The sequence below is a fragment of the Leucopleurus acutus genome (genome assembly GCF_964270905.1).
Source record: "Leucopleurus acutus genome assembly, chromosome: 15".
NCBI lineage: Eukaryota > Metazoa > Chordata > Mammalia > Artiodactyla > Delphinidae > Leucopleurus > Leucopleurus acutus.
This window is the reverse complement of record NC_139157.1, coordinates 69,644,310-69,663,487: the sequence shown is the minus strand read 5'-3', so window position 1 is coordinate 69,663,487 and position 19,178 is coordinate 69,644,310. Positions and strand designations below refer to the sequence as shown.

The window sequence follows — 19,178 nt, the reverse complement described above, 5'->3', positions numbered from 1 at the left end:
CGGCAGTTTTCTTTGACTCAAAGCTTTCAAGTTAAACTTCAAGTCCTCTTTAAAAGGTAAAGGCATGTTACAGATTTGTTCACCTGTTATTCACCAGTTAATCAATATTAAAATCTGTGCAACTTTCACTTACATTTGATTCTTTGCAGCTTGCCTCTGAGCTTTTCTTTCTTTCCTTTTCTGATCTGGTGGCTTAGCAAAAACAATTTCAATATTTTCTCCCTCCAAGTCTTTGCCATTCATTTCTTCCATAGCCTTAAAAAAGTAGGTACTGATCAATACAAGAGACCTTTCACAACTACGATTCATTTAAAGTTAAAAAAATCATTTACTATTAACACTAGAAGGATGAGATAAAATAGGATTCTTGATTTCATTTAAAGATCCAGTTCTTCAACTATTAATCTTTTTGACTTAGTTTAGTAAGTTATGCGATTTGCTAAGGCCAATAAAGGTTAGCTTGAGTAATTACATGACCTCTGAGTTTCCTTCAATTTTCTAAAACATTCTGATTTTAGGATGACTAAAAATCATTAGTCTAAGTTAGATGCCTATGATAATTCCCCCAGTTATTTACCTTGACAGCACCATCTCGCTCATCAAAATGAATGAAAGCATAATCTTTTAATTTCTTCACTCGTTCCAGTTTCCCAAACTGACTAAATGCCTTTTCTAAAATCTCTTCTGTTACAGTATTGGCCAGGTTGCGTACAAACAGCACTTTTACCTGAAATTTAAGAAAGAAACAGAAACTTCCTATGTATTTCCAAAGGATTCAGTTTCCAAGATGCCACCATCCCAACCCTGCAAACTTAACTTTAGTCACAACCCATTAGAGGAGTACCAGAAATATAAAATATAGACTAAAATTTCAACTCATTTGGGTAAATACCAAGGAGCATGCTGCTGGATCTAATGGGCAAAAAATCTGAACATTCTCACCAAAGATATACAGATGGTGAATAAGCATAGGAAGAGATGCTCAATTATCATGTCATTAGGGAATTGCAAATTAAAACAGTGAGATATCATTACAAGCCTGTTACAGTGACCGGCCAAAATCTAAGACACTAACACCATCGAATGCTTTTGAGAATATTGAACAACATATTCACTGCATTAGAATGCAAAATGGTATAATTTGGCAGCTTCTTACAAAACTAAACATACTTTCATACCATATGATTCACCAGTCACACTCCTTGGTATTTACCCAAAAGAGGTGAAAACGCGTCCACACAAAACCCTGTATATGCATGCTTATAGCACCTTAATTCATAATTGCCAAAACTTGGAAGCAACCAAGCTGTCCTTCAGTAGGTGACTGGATAAACTATAATAAATCCAGACAATGGAATATTACTTAACATTAAACAAGAAATGAGCTATCAAGCCATGAAAAGACATGGAGGAACCTTAAATGTAAAAGAAGCTGTCTTAACTGGCTACATACTATATGATTCCAACTATGTGACATTTGGGAAAAGACAAAACTATGGAGACAGTAAAAAGGGCAATGGGTGCCAGGGATGAGGGGACGAGAGATGAAAAGGCAATCACAGAGGATTCTTAAGGCAATGAAAATATTCTGTATGATACTACAATGGTGGATACAACATACATTTGTCAAACCCATAGGATGCAGAACACCAAAAGGGAATCCTAACGTAAACACTGAGTTATACTAATGTGTCGATTTAGATTCACTGATTATGACAAATGTACCCCTTTGGTGAGGACACTGATCGTGCAGGAGGCTGCACAGCTATGTGGGCAGGTGTGCGGCTGCACAGCTGTGTGGGCAGGTGTGCGGCTGCACAACTATGTGGGCAGGTGTGTGGCTGCAGAGCTATGTGGGCAGGTGTGCGTATGGGAAACTGCTGTACTTGCTGCTCAAAAAACAAAACATGCTATGCACAAGACTTTTCATTAGTTATTATTTTACAATTAAAATGGACGTGGTTATTTCCTAATAACGTGAACACCATGCCATCTGAAATAGCTGTTGAACTTAACACAGGGAGTCAAAACTAACTGGGACCTGCTTTTGAAACCCTGAAGAGAGGAAACAATATTCAAAACACTGGTAAGATAAAGTCTTCAATCCTGAAAGCTCCTCAAGTACAACTACAAATATAACCTTTTGGCTAAGAAACACTATCACTTCCTCCTAAAATACCTGAAGTAGCATCTGAATTTCTTAATCTAAAGGGCTGACCAATGAGAGCTTAATAAGCCAAAGGAAAAAAGAATGAATCCTAAGTATTTTCTGTCCTCAAAAACATTTACCCTTTAATATTCACTGTTCTGACACTTCACACTCCTCTCTTGATTTTAGTAAACTAGTTGTATTTCCTAGCCTATCGTCATTAAGGAGGATTCTTTAAAAGGTTAGAATAACTTAACTGCAAACTGCACTGGTAAAGTGTTGACTCAAGAGATGTTTGTTTTCATAGATGTCTCAACTGACTGCTGAAGCACGATACCTAATAATAGCTAAACCTTTTAACTGCAGCAGCTCTGCTGAGGCCAGTACAGTTCACTATTTTTAGGAGTAGGACTTTTAACACAAAAACCATGTAATCTTAATGGCGCCACTCTCAAAAACTCAAAGAAACTGCTCTTCGAATCCACACAAAAATGAAAGTGAATCATCTCCACTGCATGTAGGCTACCTACTTTATCATAAGAGTATGATGGCTACACAACTGTAGCTGACGGTCCATGAATAAATTCCTATATTCACCCTCCATGCACTTGTTATTTATTTCTGGTGTGTGGCCTTTAACACAGAACCCTTCTCTCACTTTCAAAAATATGGTTTAAGGAAGCACACACAAGTTTCCCTCCACTCTCTAAAGCCTACCCCTGCTCCCAGCAACACCACAAAAAAATTTTTAACTCAATTGTCATTACCTTTGCCATAACTTCAGGATCGGGATCTTCTATAGGATCAGCCCATTCAACAGTTCCAACATTTCCCCAGACCTTGACTTTACCACTCATTAACCTACGTCTTGCCTGGGCAGCTGTTTTGTGATCTTCATATTCAAGAAAGCAAAAGCCTCTGTTTTTTTTCTTGTCGTCTGGTTGGTGGTATAAAATGACGTCTGTAAGACCCTCTGAAAGTAAGCAACAATTCCAGAGAAATTAAATAAAATAAGCAAAAATAAGCAGATCAAAAGATTTATTTTCCTAATATTATACCTGAATATCAGAATGAAAAATAATCTCTTATCTTTACCAGGGACTCTCAAAAAACTGGTCCAGATAATTCACCTAATCCACACTTTCCAAGTGTTCCTAATGCAAAAATCCCCAAGAAAAGAAAATGTATTCTTTTTACTTAGACCTGAGGACTATTCTGCTTCCATTTATCAGATGACAGAGAGGTATGAAATCTATACAAAGCTGTTTTAGGAAAACCAGGAGTATAAGTCAGACATGGTTAGAAATTTTTCTCTGCTTCCATTAATTAGATGACAGAGAGGTATGAAATCTATACAAAGCTGTTTTAGGAAAACCAGGAGTATAAGTCAGACATGGTTAGAAATTTTTCTCTGCTTCCATTAATTAGATGACAGAGAGGTATGAAATCTTTACAAAGCTGTTTTAGGAAAACCAGAAGTATAAATCAGACATGGTTAGAAATTTTTCACCCCATGCAAGTAAAAACTAATTTTTTAATGGCACTTTTCTGGCCTCAGACATGGTTTTACTTCAAATGAAATAGAGACTATCTTAGTATTGTATAAGAATTTCAAATGTTCCTGGAAATTGGTAACAGGCTGATAATTTGCTAAATATTCTAGGCAGACAAAACTATTTTTTCTAGTCTCCAAATGACAAAAGCCTGTCACTTGGAAACTTATAAAAAATGCTTTACAATTCAAAGAAATTACACCATACTGACAAAGTATAATCTCTGCTTATAGCAAGAGTACTTACCATTCCTGTAATTTGGAAAATCAGGTTATTACTTATCAAACATTTTTACTAAGAATGTCAACTAGCACCTCAAAATGCATAAAAACACAGAAAGAAATACAATTTTCCAAAACAGGAGAAGCACAACAATGATTCTGCAGACTGAGTTCAAATCCCAGCCGTATTCCTTACTAACTACATAACATTCAGCAAGTTATTTCCCAAAACCTTCTATTTTTTAATCTGAAAAATGGAGTTACTCATCTTATATGGCTATAGTGAGAATACGAGTCAATAAATGCAGTGCTTAAAACAGTGCTTGGCACACAAAAGCATGACATTACCTTAAGTATTAGAAGTTGAACCTCCTTCCAAGTAAACCCAACTTACCTGTTACTTTGCTAAATTCTTCAAGAATCTGTTCCTTGGTTTTACTCTTAGGAATAGAGCCCACAAAAAGCCTGTTGTTGGCAACGGAGATGCAGACACCAATGTGTTTTCCAGAACGAATTTCATGATTATTATACTGAAAGGCGGAAAAGTGCATGTTTTAAAAATACTTAAAATATCCTACTATAGGTGCTCATTATAGAAAGATATGCAAATCCCATATACAAAAGCAAAATCTTTTAACAAATTAAAACTTCAACACTTAGGTTTATCAAGTATTTTTATCCTTTAAAAAATTATAATCTGAGACAGGAAGATTGTACTGACAAAACACACTAACCAAGTTTATGAATTAAAGCAAAAAATTGTCAAGTCCTTGAAATTTAGCAAATTGGTAAGAATCTAGTCTGTAAGCAGCTTAAATTCCAAATTACTGATTCCACAATACCTTATTTTCTACTTAAATTCATCCTTCCGACTATTCTCATGCAAGGGAAACAGATTCCAGTGCCAGCAAGCTTTCTGCCTTTCTATTAATCAGCGCTTAAATCTTATTTTTCCATCTCCCCTAATCACTTGTAAAAAGTTACAATAACGGATTTCTGGCTTCAAATACTTAAATCTAAAAGGAGAACCTTGTTATTCTGAATCAGATCCAACTTTCTCCCCCATTTTATTTTCACCAAGCCTACAATGAAGTTGGAGAAAGACAAGTAGATTATGGTAAACTACTATAAAACTACAGTAAAAAGTAAACAATCTTTAAGTAACCATATTCCATAAAACGGAATACCGCAGAGGCAAAACCCAAAAAGTTCCTATCCCTGTTATTCCCATTCTTGCGTAACAGGTATATCAGGTATAAGTGAAGAAAATACAGACAAGTCAGAAAACTGATTCCTCCCTCTCCCTTTTTCTCCATCTCCAGATATTCAAAATTAAACATGAAGTTCAAACATCCTTCCTTCAGTTCAGAACAGTTTTGTACTTTTTACCCCACCGACTCCGTTCACGCTTATCCAAGTCTCTGGGCATCATGATCTCAGGATTCTCTCTATGCTTTACACTTATGCTGGTGACATTTTTTTTTAAATCACAACTTTGCCTATTGAAAAAGAATCCCACAATGGACTCCGCATCAGCAAAACAAAGTTTAAACCCTTGGATGTCATTAAGTCCGTCCTAAAATCCCTACCACTTCTCCCTTTTCTCCACAATACTATAATCTCGGCTATTTACATCAGTTCTCAAACAGTTTTCATACTGCTCAACCTCTGACTATAACGCTTTCCCTGAAACTTCACCATCTAAACTCCTCTGCATACCTGTAGATTTGAGCTCAACCAAATATTCTGCAATCCCTAAATCCTATAAAGGCCAACAAAAACACCCTTCTATGTTAACACAGATCAGCAGTTTCCAACAGGAGTGATTTGCTGCCCTCCGACACACACACATTTTGGTCAACTAGAGGTGGGGTTTGCTGTTGGTATTTAGTGGGTAGGTAGAGGCCAGAGATGTTATTAAACATCCTACAATTCACAAAATAGTCCAGCATAATAAAAAGTTATGTACTCTAAAACATTAATAGTGCTGAGGTTAAGAAATCCTGCCCTGGACTTCATTTTCTCATACCATTTATATTCTATTTAGACCAAACACCTCTTAAAAATAAAAATATGCGGTTACAGGCAGATATTAGACCTATGGCTGAATCCACCATTGCATGGGATTATGGACAAGTAGACTACAATACCCTATTACACAAACAAGTTAACTTTAGAACACAATAAACTGCTTTACGACATGTACATTCCCTAGATTTTTATATCTAAGGATCAAGTAGCCAGCCTTAGTGACAAATCAATGGCTTTCAATCTGGTCATTTAGTCTGTAACTCCAGAAATTGACAAAAACAATTAAAATCAGAAAAAGAATGGAAGGAAATACAGTTTTAAAAAGGGAGAAAGAGAAGTTATTTTGAAGATGACAATTTGGTATCATTTTCCCTTTATTGTATTTCTTTCCAAATATTCTAAGAGCAGAGACTATTTACTTAACAATGCTGCCTCAAAATAGTAATGACTGTTTCTATTATTATCTACAAATGTAAAGTTTCTTCCTTTCTAACCTATCCTCACTATGGTTAATCAAGGCGGGGTAGGTAGAAGGTATTTAAATGACTGTAGTCTCTGAACAATATGAAGACATGAATATTTAGTAGGATTTATAAAGAAAACTAACTTTTCATCCACATTTTTTTAATTTAAAAAACTGGAACAATTATAGCTGACCCATAAAGAGTAAATTGGCTCTCCAATGAAAAGAAGTCATTAAAGGAGCAAAGGTGACCCTCTGCACATAGCATACTGTCCAAATAAAGCAAACGTGCCTAGAAATAAACATTCCTTAAAGAAATGCCCCATCTACAGGTTAAGCATGCACTTTTATAAGTATATTTGAGTTGTTTAACTTTTCTCACTCTAGCATTTTTAAGACCAATCTATCACCTTAAATTCGAAAATAAACTTTGCATCCTAGCAGGTGTTAGCAGGTGAGTTAACAGTGACTTGGATGGTAGAAAAACATTACCAAAACAACTGTTCTGATCCTTAATAGAGATTCTAATTTAATGCTGATAAACCCTTACTCTCAAGGGTTAGTAATCAGGACGATATGATAGTATCAAAATAAAAAAGAAAACGTAATGTTTTCCAAACTCTAGAAGAGTAGGCACTGAAGTTAACAAATTTTAGAAATCTAGCTTTCAGATCCAGTAACAGTGAGGTAACCAAATAAAATAAAGATGAACTTTGAACATTAACCAATGCAGTTTCAGTATTTCGGAACACCAAAATGAGTTGTACAGTCTGGAACATTCCCATCATCTACGTTCAAAATATCAATTCACTCTTTCCTTCCCTTATAGCCAATCAGTTACCAAATCCCCAGAAATTCAGCAATCTCGGACTTAGAAAACTGATCCAGAAGTAGCTGCTCAGTCCTAACCCTTACAGCAGCAAAGCCGCTACCTCCCAAGCCCGTCCATTTAAGTCTTCTTTACCTTGAGCCAAACCTACTTCCCTAAAAATTCTACAATAAATCTATTTCCTCCTCCAAATGACAGCACTTCATATACCTGCACACAATGCTTAGGACTCAATCCCCCTTCTATGCTTGGCTAATCATTACTTCTCTGAAATTGGGAACTGCCTCCCAGAGTGTCATCAAACAGTGACATCCATAACACAATCCTATAGAGGCAGACTGAGGAGTCTAGAGTAAGCTGGAGACTATTCTTACACTTCTAAACACCAGGCCTCTGCAACATGTAGTCCATGATTATCTTGGCTTATTTGGGAATCACACCACACCACTAACACACTACAGCTTACTTGTGGATTAGTCATGTATAGGACTTGACTCTCAGCCCCACTCAATTCCATCCTGCTGGTGTAAACTACTGTCCCAGGCTATCAAAATCTTTTCAGATCCTTATTTTGCCATCCATGGCATTAACCACTACATATAGATTCAAGTCACCAAACGTTCCAAGCAGTCCAACTATGCCCTCATTCATATCACTGATTAAAAAAAAGAACCTATACCGTTATTTACATCATGCAACCCATACAAAGGCTCAAAACTTTAATAGCACCATGCAACTCAGCCCAGCAGTCATGCCTACTGCCTTCTAGCACTGACTTTATACAAGTTTTACCTCCCTTCCCACAAAACAGTGCTTCAACTATTCATCTATTTCCTTCACTGCCCTGCTCACACCTTTTTATCACAAAGCGTTCTCTAACAACCTCAACCGAAAGCAATCGATCCCTTCATCCCTCCTTTACCCTGTGAACCACTTGCTTCCACTTTAATTGTAGTTAGCCTCTCAAGTCCTAGAAACACCAAAGTCAAGAACTGGATCAAACTACCTTGTATGGCCATAGTAAAAGTTTTCATGTTAAACACACTAAACACTTGCTAATTGCTACTAAAATATTCTGTCGACCTGTCTTGCCAGCTGCATTCATCAAAATGGTTGTACACTGGTGTATACAACCACTGTGGTGATAAACTATCAGTGGCTATTAAAGTCATAACCCTTAATGTGCAAATAGAGGTCAGTATTCCAGTCTTTGTAACAAAGGTATTTTCAGTAGGACACTTCCACTGTATAGGAACCATAATGGGCACTGCAGAGCCAGTAGCACCCTGGGCTCCAATTCCAGCAGCACACCACACAAATACATATACACACTTGCCTGGTCAGCCAGTCAGGTTATTTACCTAGTACCTACTCTATAATGGCACTGTTCTAAATGCTGGGGATACAGGAAAAAAGAGCAAATTTTCTGATGGGAAGAGAGAAGCAAATAATCTTTCAAAGTTAAAAAATAATTTTAAGTACATCTAAGCATTCCTTTTTTTATCATGTTCAGTATACTGTCATGGGGCAACTGGGTGGTAAGCCTTTCTTAGAAATGCCTTCTAAGAAAACCTGATTGATAAGACAGCAGCTGTGCTAACTGGGAGAAGTGGGAGAAAGAACAGAAGGCAGCCTTGAGATGGAAATGCTCATAGCTTTTGTGGAGGACAAAAAAGGCAAAGTGTGGATGGAAGGGTAATAAAGAAGAATGGGAAGAGAGAGATAAGCAAAAACCTGATCAGATAGAACCTTGTTTGGAAGCCATTATTAGAGTTTTCAGCATGGGACTGTTGCGATCTAATCTACACAGCTAAAAGGTAAGACTGTAAAGGAGCAATGGAAAGCAGTGAGACTAGCTAGAAGGATTCTTCAAATGGTACCTTAGGCTAGGATGGTAGCAGGAAGCTGGTACAAATTGGTTAGATGCCAAAAATAAATTTGGCAGTAGAGACGACTTACACTCTGAATTCCTTTTAACACTACCTAAACCACTACATAATTTGAAGAATCAGGCTACCTGGCAACATAACTTATACTGCTGGCTTAAATTGTTATGTCTAATTAACGATAAGCACATGCGAAACAAACCTGGTATCAAACTAAACCAGTACAGCTCTGGGCAAGCCACCCAGACTATTTATGCTACTGCAAAAGGAAGATATTTCACTTACCTTGAAGAATGAGTTGAAGTGATCTTTAAAGGTAATAATGTAGCACCTAGCACAGCTCCTGTGCCTCAACAAGCACAAGTGGTAGCTATTATTCACCTTTTCACAAATTTAAATCTTGCTTCCTTAGCTACATTGTCATCATTTAGGGATGAATTTTCTTATTCCCCCAAATACAAGGCAGATGTTAGCTGAAAATAGGGTCATTAAGAAGTTTGCAGTTGCTTCTAACTTCATGCCTCTTCTTCAGCTGTTAACATCAACCCATTTGACAAATAATTCAGATGCAAACTTAAAATCTAGTCTTTTGGGGGGGGGGGTCGTTGTTGAATAACATCAAAAAATAAGGCTGAATATATAAACTATCTCAACTCAGTCGAAGGTATTTCTCAAGACACAAAGTACAGGAAAGCAAAAAGATGGTGCTTCAATCTTGCCTCATCTATAAATAACGTAAAAAAGGCATTTTCTCAACATCTGATTATGTGCAACTAGAACAACAGTTCAACTACCTTATATAAAAATTCACCTTGGATAAAGCTGTAATTCAAGTAGACTCGTGACATGATACGAGTAGAAGTAGTTTTCAAAATATGCTTCCTTAAAAAATACATTTAGGAAGGGTACTCACTTCCAGGAATCAAAACAAGGTAGCAAAAAACATCCTAATCAACTTCAGTTTTTTATTTCTCTAGAATGTTTCATTTCCTCAAAAGCCTAGTCCTTTCTTCTACTGTTGCATTAAGGCAAATCTCCCAATTCTATTATCACCATAGTCCTAGCTATGGTAAAGCATCCTTTTTAAAAAAGCAATGACAATACGTCCAATTCATCCCAGTGCTAAGAATACCCTTAAAAAGACAATAAAGCACAGAGCCTCCTATTCATCAGATAGTAAAAAATAATTATGCCCCCAGATAAGGACTCAAACCACAAACCCAGAAAAAAATGTTAAAAGATTTAGGACAAGAGCTAGCTCACAGACCAATCAAAATGGCTGTTTGGCTACCTGGAAATTTCTGTGTTACACTTGAAAAACTTAACTATATTACTAAGACTACTCTAAGCCTACAGCAATGCAACTTTGGACTACATGATCTGTTAAGCCAAGGCAATTGCCCAAACTGAGACATATTTCATGTGTACTTATTGGCACTCAAAATAGTGATGTTAGGACTGGATTATATAACATCTTCTAATGATGTTTCTTTACTATAAGAATTCTGAACATCATCTAGAAATAAATTCTAGTGACGACCTACCATAATTAGTGTATTTTGGCAACAAAAAGTAGTCTACAAATGTTTGTTTAATGATTCCTTTAAAAAATATTAATACACAAATCATTACTTGTAACACTAAATAATCACACCTATTAAGCAAAACTAAAGCTTTATGTAATACGTCATAAATAAACTGGATCTGACATCATTAAATTCTGTACTAGCTTTTTGCAGTAAGATAGTCTCATTGCCTTCTCAATCATTATGTATTTCAACACTGAAACTTACTGCTACTTTATTACTACCTAGCAAAACGTTCTATTCTTTTATAGATTCAACTGGATGACTCCTAAAGTATCTTTCCAGAACTCTAAAGAGTCCTCAGTTTTACCTGAACTGTTTAAACTAAAAACATGACAGTTCAAAGGTTACCATTGAATGGACCCCTAGAGCTATACATACTCTCCCTTCTGAAATAGAAAGCACTCTTTGAAAGAAAAGAAAATCAGCCATGATTTAAAAAGAAATATCTAAACTCCTGAATTCTTTATTCTTCCCAAGTAGCATACCTTTCTAATTTTAACCTTTACAATGTTCAATTACACACACCAATGGAGAGATCCAAGCAATACAAAAAGCAAAACCAAGTAAGTATATTTGTTTTCTTTTTCTCCTTAAGGTTTGCCTTAAAATGTGATATATATGGGCTTCCCTGGTGGTGCAGTGGTTGAGAGTCCGCCTGCCAATGCAGGGGACACGGGTTCGTGCCCCGGTCCGGGAAGATCCCACATGCTGCGGAGCGGCTGGGCCCGTGAGCCATGGCCACTGAGCCTGCGCGTCCGGAGCCTGTGCTCCGCAACGGGAGAGGCCGCAACAGTGAGGCACGCGTACCGCAAAAAAAAAAAAAAAAAAAAAAAAGGTGATATATATGATGGTGAGGGAAGGAAAAATAAAATTCAGGATGAAATCACTCTAAGGAGTTCAAGTTTGCTTAGAAGTACCCATAAAACGTGTGTAAGTCAGATAATGCAAAACTAACGAACATCATCTGCTATAGTGAACCATTTACAAAAGTTCCTCCCCAGCTGTACTTTTTGATGTGTTTCTTGGATTGAAATTAACTTCCATCTTCAACTACAAAACACAGAAACTACCTGTCACAGAATTTAATAAAACTAATTTGAAGGAGAATTATATAAGCCATAGTTTGAAACATTAAAATTCTTTAAATTGGGAAAATAACTAGGTCCTCACCCGACATCTAGTACTTTTAAATCAGACACTGCCATTCAACATAAAATCCTTTATTTCATTAACTAGAAAGTTATCATCACAATGTCTTTGTGAAACATTTTCGAAAAAGGGACAGCCAGATATGGTCCTTTAAGAGCCCTATCTATTACAGTTACTTTCTTAAACCTTTTAACGCTCCTTAAAAAAAAAAAAAAAAAAATCGCTAAGCCAAATTCAAAGCACCAGTAACTTCAACTCCACCACACTACCTTATACATCCTGAGTCAGTTCAACTATACATGCAAAAAATACTGCTACAATGTGTACATAGAAAATGGGACAGTGCCTAATCAGCACTTCAAAAACCTTTGGTTAACACAATTAAGAAAAGTCCTGGCTTTAAATGAAAACAGAGAATGTGAAAACTGAAAAGAAAAAAAAACTCACCAGTTTAACAGCCTCCTGAGCTGCTTCTTTTGTACAAAAAGTGACAAACGCATAACCTCTATTGAGACCAGTTAGTGGATCCATCATTAGACGAAGATCCCATATAGGTCCAGCTTTTTCAAACAATGGAACAAGTTCATCCTCAAACAGATCTCTTGGGATCTTCCCTACAAATATCTGTAAATTAAATACGAAGTAAAAACCATGGAGAGTTTCTTTAGGGAACCAGACACCTGTACATTTACTACAAAGGGTACAAGTTTTTAGTCTCTTTACCTCAGTGCCAACAGAAGGCTGCTGACCTGAATAAACGGAATCTGGAGGCGGTCCCCCATACTTCCTCTGTCCAGTGGTCACATCGAGTGTGTATCCTGTTCTTTCCAAGAGCGCCTTAAAAAGTTCAAATGTCATCAATACATTTCATTCATGAGACCACACCCATACATTGAGCAGTTTAAAATCAATCTTGTTCAAATCTTTCCATGGATCTTTGCAACATTGCCTACTTACAGATTTCTGTTGTGTTTCAGAATTCCCCTTTTAATGTATGCTTGTAATTTATAATATGCCCTAATTTATAATGAAAATTTCAGGATCCTGGTCAAATTATTTTCTGGTCTCCAATTAATTACTGAGTAGTGCTCAGTGAACAACACTAAATATTGATCCGTCAACAACTTTCAAGGCAACGTGTACCTATTCGGCCCTTCTAAAAAAGGACTGCACCTAATTAGGCTGAAAATAATTCTCTCCTAAAGAAAGAGATGGATAACTTCTCTCTCCCAAATCTAGCTTTCTTACCCAATAAATTTCCCTGTAACCCACACTTCTAGGTACCTACCGCCATTCTGGGAGTTTCACCAACCTTTATAGAAATTACACTCCTCCAATTAAGTCCAGAAACTTAGGGGTTGCAGGAAAAATGACCTCTTATTCATCTGACATTCAAGTACCATGCTTCACAGGATAGCATGGATCACTCAGAAAAAATGAGAGCCAAAATGATTTTGAAAACTTTATGAAGCTGCAACAATGTGACATAACCTCTATATATTACCTCCCTAAAAGTGAACTGTTAAATTTACACAACTCATATTTACTCAGAGCATTAAAAATTTCTCTTCATCTTCTATTATAAGCAAAAAGACTAGAAAAAAGTTAGCCTAAGGAAAAAACAAGTATTATTCCTTTTCCACCATCTCACCCACAAAGCACAAAACTGGTTTTCTGAATAATAAAAGCAACCCAATAATTAGATGATAAATTCTGAAATAAAAAGAAACACTAGGCACAGGACAAAACTTATCAAAATGCTATTAAGTGATTTGGGGGTCACTTTAGTCTTTGAAAATGAAAACACCTAGATAGATTTTAAATATTTTCTACCCAAAGAACATAAAATATATTATGAAAACATACTGTAACTGATAACTCCTTTATTCCTAAATTGTCTTAACAAAAAAGCCCAGAAAGTGCTACATGTTTTAAGTAGTCTTTTTCTATTATCTCCAAATATATGTGCTTAACAGTGCAACATTGGGTTAGTAACAAAAATAAACTCAAATCTATTACTATCACATAAACTAAACCATTAAATGGCTCCTTCTTCCCTTTTTCCCATATGTAATCCCTGCGCTTCTTTCACTGTAATCTTTAAGTGACCCAAATAATACCTCTTATGTCACTCGCTAAAAACAAAAAGGAAAAACTTATTCCCTCTGAAAAACATCCTATAAAAATGTCTGTCTTCGACGTAGAGAAAATGGACTTGAGGACGCGGGGAGGGGAAAGGGTAAGCTGGGACAAAGTGAGAGAGTGGCATGGACATATACACACTACCAAATGTAAAATAGATAGCTAGTGGGAAGCAGCCACGTAGCACAGGGAGATCAGCTGGGTGCTTTGCGACCACCTAGAGGGGTGGGATTAGGAGGGTGGGAGGGAGATGCAAGAGGAAGGGGATATACGTTTGCACATAAGCTGATTCATTTTGTTATACAGCAGAAACTACAATAAAGATGTTAAAAGAAAAAAAGTCTGCCTTCTTGCCACAATTTAAGTCACACTAATGCTTTAAGCCACTCCCTTCCAAAGATAGAACCGAATCTCACAAACGAAATTTTCAATTTTTCATAAAATTTTAATAACTGTCTCAGTATAGACTTAATTGCAACTGATTAATTACAATGAGTAACAACTATATTCCATTTCTTTGGAAAAACTAAACTTATAGCTCAAACACCATTCACCCACAGCTACTACTGCAAAAGGCTCAAACTTATAGATAGCCTTAATGTCTAACTCCATATTCCAAGCTTCTCTCTTCCCACAGCATTAAAACACACCTGACACCTCTATTGTTCCTAGTAACTTATTTTCTTAAACCATAACCCTTGGTTCAAGAGCAGTGGCACACTGTATTAAGAGTACCAGATTAAAACTAGTATGATCACCGTCATATTTTCTATGAACTAAACAGTCAACACAACTAAAAAACACCAAGATCAAAACCTAGTTGACTTTGAGGCCATTTACTCTTCTGACTTTGGGGGTGGGGGGAGCGCAAATGAAACCTACCCTCAGCCTCAGTTTCCTCATTTACATTTCCACAGTAATCCATTTTATCCTTAAAAGCTGCTTCTAGAAATGAACAAATTGGCCTTAAAAACCCATACTAATGGAAGGAAAAGAAAGCAGTGTTAAAATACTAAACCCATTTAATTTGGGGGCTTGAGAATCCTAAGAAACGCAGTCAGCTGCTAAATGCACACACTCCACCAGTATGAGGTGAGCAGATTCCCTCCCATTTTGGTTCCACTGTCAGTTAATCTGGACTTGCAGGTTTCTAAAAAAATATGGTGGCTGTATTTCTCTAAATCTTTTATTTAAAATACCAATAACACAGATTTAAGAAACAGTAGCTAGCTAAGAAGAAAAACTTCAGAACTGTTTTAGAAACAAATTGTTAAAGGCAGGAAAAACAATAATTACAAAAGATTAACAAATTATCTCATGGTCATTAACTCGCAACATCAAAACCCCCCACAAAAAACAGACAAAAAAAACACGAAAAACAAAACACACACACCCATTTCACACCCAAGAAATATTTACCAAAGCTAGAAAATAGAAAAAAAAAAAAAAACTTTAAAACTGAAAGGAGTAAAAAAGAAAGTTTTTAAAGACATACCTTAATTTTTGCCTCATCTGGTCCTTTGCTAGAATCTGCTACTTTGGTCCCCTGTTTTTCTCTCTGCCTATAAGTCTTCATGACTCCACATAAAAAGGCACTTTTGTTCTGCAAACGAATTTTCCAATCATATTTAACAATAGTTATCTTAAACGTACCTAAATAAATAAAACTTGAACTATCAAAACTACTCAGGTTTTTTATTGTTTTTACACTGACACTAGATTAATGTTACCTGAACATGAGAGAGATCACTGTCTTTAAACTGCTGAAGAACTGCCAATGCGCCGTCTTCATTGAATTCTTTTAAAGCTTCGATAGCTCTTTCATCTAAATCGCTATGTGCAACCAGCCCTGGAGAAGAAAAAACTTAATTAATTGTCAACTTTTAATATTTTTAGGTTTTTTTTTTTTTTTAAAAAAGACCATGTTTGCCAATATAGGTGCCAACTAAGAATTCTTCCATGCCCCCTTATCATCTATATGATGAAAAACACACATACCTTAGCCATTCTGAACGGCATTATGAACTAAATAAGGCCTCTCAACCACTTTTTTTAAATCTTGTTCTGTGTCTAAATCAGACAATTCTGAACCCTATTTCTACAGCAAATATATAGGCTCACAAATTCTAAAACCAACCAACGAAGTACCGAGCATGACAAATGAACCTCTACTCAATTTCAAATACCACTAGAAAAAGCAAGAGCCACACGGAGACAGACTACAAGTCTACAGTTACCAAGTTATTTAACAAGAATCCTACTATAAAAATACCCCCAAAAAGTCACATGGCCTGCTTCCAATATTTAGCAGCTGTTGCTACCATCGTATACTTATCCATCTGGCCAGCCAGCCTTTACCTCCTAACCCTTTCTCTTCCCTCCCTCTATACACCTTAACCTCTAGTTCACAACTAGCACAACAAGGCAAAACTCCAGGTCCCACACTTATTGGAAACCACAAAAAGTTGCTATTTTAGCTCAAAGCCAGAAATCCAATAGAAAAATTTCATGATATAATTTTGCAAGTGTTAGTTCTTACCTGCAACGTAAATTTCATCTAGTTTTTCAGCAACTTTCTGTGGTAAACCAGCATCAAGCAATGTCTGAAAATTTTCTGAATGGATAACTGCAGAAGTAGTATCCATGGGCTCTTCAGTACCATTTCCATTAACATGTTCTGTAGCCATGTTTCCAGAGATCTGTTCAAACGCAATAAGCAAAATTAAACTAGGATCTTCAAGAAGGGTAGAGGACAATATGAGAGCCCCAATCTTTACATTCTCTACCAATTTCTACACCAGTCAGCCTGCACCTCCCTTTAAAGAGGCCTTACTTGAAAGTCACTGTCGCCTGACAAGCCACATTCGGAGCGCGGGGCACAGAAGGACGGATCCACTACGTTTTTCCTTAGCACCACCCCTGACTCACCTGCTAACACTCCCTAGGAAAAACCACATTACAAATGGAGCCCAACCAGCACGAGGACGAGCCAGCGTGCCACATGCAGCTGTGCCCGTACGGCGAACGAGGTGTGTGTGGAGCAAGCAAAGCTGGGCTTTTCCCTCTCAAAGGTAAACCCCCGAAGTGCGCGCTTTTCCCGCCTGCCGCTTAAAGATCGGTAACAACAGCCTGCGAAGAACAAAGCGCTCACACAAGCTACCTTCCCACCACCCAATTTCTCCACCCTTCACCCGCACACCCCAAAGCCCGCCCCCGACTCCGCATCCAGAGCGGCAGCCTCACCGCTGCGGCCCCCGGGAGCCCAGCAGAAACACGTGCTCTGCGCCTTCCAATGTCCTACAACTTCCTTCCACGAAAACCCACCGAGTCCCAGGCCAAGACCACCGTCACCGGCTCCCAACAGCAACCCCAAGCCGCGGCCGGAGCCCCCAGCAAGCAGCAGCATCAGCACAACCTCGCCCCTCGACACCGAGGCCGCGGCGGCGCCAGGCCACAGGCTCTCCCCGCCCCCCAGCGCCGCCGTCTCGGCCGTGACACATGGCTCTCTCTGCCCCGGGCGCCGGCGACCGCCGGCCGCCCGCCCGCCCCGCCGAGACGTGCGCCGCGGCGCGCGGTGCAAGCCCCCCACCCCTCGCCGGTCCCGGCAGCGACTGCGGCGCGGGGGCCGGCGGTGCCACCCCCGGGCCGGGGCCGACAAACCGGCGGCGCGAGGGTGTTCCGCGAACTGCCCAACGCTCGCCGGACCCCGAGCACCACCCAACCCCGCCGCGCGGCTGCGGGACAGGACCGGCTCCTCTCCGCCCACTCCCGCGCCGCGGCGACGGCCACGACAGCACCAACTCCGCCGCCGCTCGTGGTCCGCGCGGGCCACGGGGGCGCCTCCTCCCTGGAGCGCCGCAGACAAAGCCCGAATGGCAGCAGCACATGGAAGGGAGAAGGAAGTGGCGGCGCGGGCCGCGGCCTACTCCCAAGCAGACCCAGTCAACGTGCTCCCCTCTTCCTTGGAATCCATTTTCCAGAAAAGCCGGTTTCTCCCCGCACCGTCCTCCCACAGCTCACTCCACAATGTCACGGAGCTCCCCTCCCAGACCCGGGTCCCGGCGGTCGTTACCTCCCCGTCGGGCTGCGGTGGAGGAATCCTGTCCGAGGAGATCCGGTTGCGGGCAACGCGTGCTCGCTGCTCCCTGGGTCCGGCGCGAGTGGAGCTGTTGTAAAATGGCGGCCGAAGCTCACGCCGCTGGCAGCAAACCCGATCCAGTTCCACTCGCCTCCGAGCGCGCTCCCAGTGCGCGCGCGCGCCTCCGCGTGACCCCCCCTTCCCTTCCCTCCCCTCCCTCGCGCGTCCGCTTCTCTCACTCACTCCTTCAGCCCCTGCCCGCCTCCAACTCCTCCTTCTCCTTCTCCCACCACCACCAGCCTCCGTCCGCCTCTCCTCTAGGCCTTTCTTCTTCCCCTCCCTGCTCCTTTCCCCAACCGCCCGCAGTGTTGTCCGCGGCCGCTCAGGCACGAGTGGCCGCCCTTCCCCTCCTCGCTTGCACGCTCGCTCCCTCCCTCGCTCTCTCGGCCCCGTCCCCCCAGTCCCGGCCGACTCGGCTCCTCTCTTTCTCTCTCCCGCGCTGACGTGACGACGTAGCTTACGCCTCGGGACGCGCGCCCGCGGGCTCCGCCCCCACGCCCGCCACCTCCCTCGCTCCTCACCACACAGGAGGGCGCGAGACCCCGCCCTTCCGCTCCGGCGGCGGCGGAGGGGCCAAGAGTGAATGAAAGGCCCGCCCCTTCCCCTCCCGGCACTCCCCCTCCCGCGCCCCTCCGAGCGGGGCGGGGCGGGCCGGCTCAGCGTGTCCCACTCGTTCTCCTTTGTCAGGAGACAGGCATCTCCCCACCCCGCCCCACCCCACCCCCACCGCGGCACCACGCGCACGCCCCCCAACCGAGCTCCCGCTCGCCCCACCCCCCGCCCCGTCCCGGACCGGTGGGGAACGGGGCGGGGGGCGCGGAACGCGAGCGCAGCTCCGCGGAGCGTACCCACCGGTCCGTGCGCGCCCGGCCCCCGCCCCGGGCGCGGCGGCCGCGTAGTCGTTCCAGGCGGTGTCCACGCCGCCGCCGCCCCGCGCTCTCCTCGCTCGGGAAGCTGCAGGCGCACGTGTCCCCCGGGGCGGGGCGAGGCAGACAATGGGGCGGCGGGGGAGGGGAGCGGCGCGGAGC

At 40.6% G+C, this 19,178-nt stretch overlaps 1 protein-coding gene across 7 annotated transcripts in view; it reads right to left on the bottom strand.

The window, feature by feature from the left end:
- The window catches only part of SYNCRIP (synaptotagmin binding cytoplasmic RNA interacting protein), a 29,264-nt gene extending 10,982 nt beyond the window's left edge, over positions 1–18,282 (bottom strand). For 3 of the 7 annotated variants that reach the window (XM_082855654.1, XM_082855655.1, XM_082855651.1), the window contains exons 1-10: positions 18,085–18,282; positions 16,552–16,711; positions 15,743–15,861; positions 15,508–15,615; positions 12,594–12,707; positions 12,318–12,494; positions 4,318–4,453; positions 2,917–3,122; positions 578–727; positions 134–255 (exon numbers count right to left, since the gene is read on the bottom strand). In XM_082855654.1, coding sequence (XP_082711780.1) covers positions 134–255; positions 578–727; positions 2,917–3,122; positions 4,318–4,453; positions 12,318–12,494; positions 12,594–12,707; positions 15,508–15,615; positions 15,743–15,861; positions 16,552–16,699 — 1,280 coding nt within the window. In that variant the 5' untranslated portion in view covers positions 16,700–16,711; positions 18,085–18,282. Of the gene's footprint in view, positions 1–133; positions 256–577; positions 728–2,916; positions 3,123–4,317; positions 4,454–12,317; positions 12,708–15,507; positions 15,616–15,742; positions 15,862–16,551; positions 16,712–18,084 lie in introns of all 7 variants that reach the window. The other 4 variants (XM_082855652.1, XM_082855653.1, XM_082855650.1 and 1 more) reach the window with 2 other exon arrangements.
- Between the last annotated feature and the right edge of the window lie 896 nt (positions 18,283–19,178).